The following is a 1,294-nucleotide window of genomic DNA, read 5'->3' on the forward strand; positions in this document are numbered from 1 at the left end:
AAATATGGCGACTGAAATTACAAGAGAAAACAGAGCAACTTTACTCTGTATATATAGACTCCTACTACAAATATAACTCCTAAATTTAACGTTTTATTCCACCTAACTTACTCTTAAAATTATTAACTTCCGAGCCACTTTATAAGGTGAACAAACCTCACCTAGTAATTATTTTGACCTGGTAAATGCAGTAAACTAAATAAGACAGTAAGTTGCACTAATTTGTTACACTCCCCCTTAGTGCAAGCTCACAATGAACTACTCCCAGAGCATCTCGAAAGTATTGAAACTTAGACTTCTCCAAAGCTTTAGTGAATATATCCACAACTTGAGAGTTGGTGCGAACAGTTGTCAGTTCAATCTCTTCACTTAAGACTTTCTCATGAACAAAGTGATGTCGGATCTCAACATGTTTCGTTCGAGCATGAAAAACTGGATTTGACACAAGTTTGATGGCACTTTCGTTGTCACACTTGATTTGCACATTGCTGCACCAAGACACCACTGTTGACCCGGTACTAAAACAGTAACCTAAAGTTGAGCGACGATCATGTGTATCACCTGCGCAATTTGCATCAGTAAATCCACTCAATAAAAAAGTATCACACCTCTTGTACCAAAGTCCATGACTAAGAGATCCTTTCACATAGCGCAAAATCCTCTTTGCAACATTTAAGTGAGAAGTTGTTGGATTTTGCATAAATTGAGAAACGACACCAACAAAATAAGATATTGTTGGCCTTGTGATAGTCAGATAAATCAAACTTCCAACTAGTTGTCGGAACTTTATCACATCCTTCAAAGCCTCGCCTTCATCCTTCTTCAACTTGAGATTTAGCTCCATTGGAGTAGCCTTTTCTTTCGACTCCCTTATGATGAAACATTCTAAGAGACTCTCCGCACAACTTTTATGAGAAACAAAGTAGCCTCGATCTGATTTTTCCACTTCCAGACCAAGAAAATATCCAATTTGCCCCAAAATTTTCATCTCAAAACGAACAGACAAGTCTTTCCTTAGATTAGAAATTTCTAATTTATTATCTCCAGTTATTATCATATCATTAATGTATAATAATATCAGGAGATATGCATTTGATTCTAATTTTATAAATAAACTAGAATCTGAATCAGATACTCTAAAACCACAAAAGATAAGGTATTGAGCAACTTTACCATATCAAGCTCGTAGTGCTTGCTTGAGGCCATATAGAGCTTTCTTCTAACGACAAACATGACTTGGAAACTGCTTAGAGACAAAGCCATCAGGTTGCTCCATAAATACTACTCGATCCAA

The 1,294-nt window shown here is 36.3% G+C and overlaps 1 protein-coding gene across 1 annotated transcript; it reads right to left on the reverse strand.

The window, feature by feature from the left end:
* Positions 1–217: 217 nt before the first annotated feature.
* On the reverse strand, positions 218–1,057 carry LOC124893403 (uncharacterized mitochondrial protein AtMg00810-like). The gene has a single exon (XM_047404409.1). It carries the CDS (start codon positions 1,055–1,057, stop codon positions 218–220), a length of 840 nt encoding a protein of 279 aa, XP_047260365.1.
* Positions 1,058–1,294: the final 237 nt, after the last annotated feature.

This window comes from Capsicum annuum, unplaced genomic scaffold (assembly GCF_002878395.1).
Source record: "Capsicum annuum cultivar UCD-10X-F1 unplaced genomic scaffold, UCD10Xv1.1 ctg58891, whole genome shotgun sequence".
In the NCBI taxonomy this organism is placed as follows: Eukaryota; Viridiplantae; Streptophyta; class Magnoliopsida; order Solanales; family Solanaceae; genus Capsicum; species Capsicum annuum.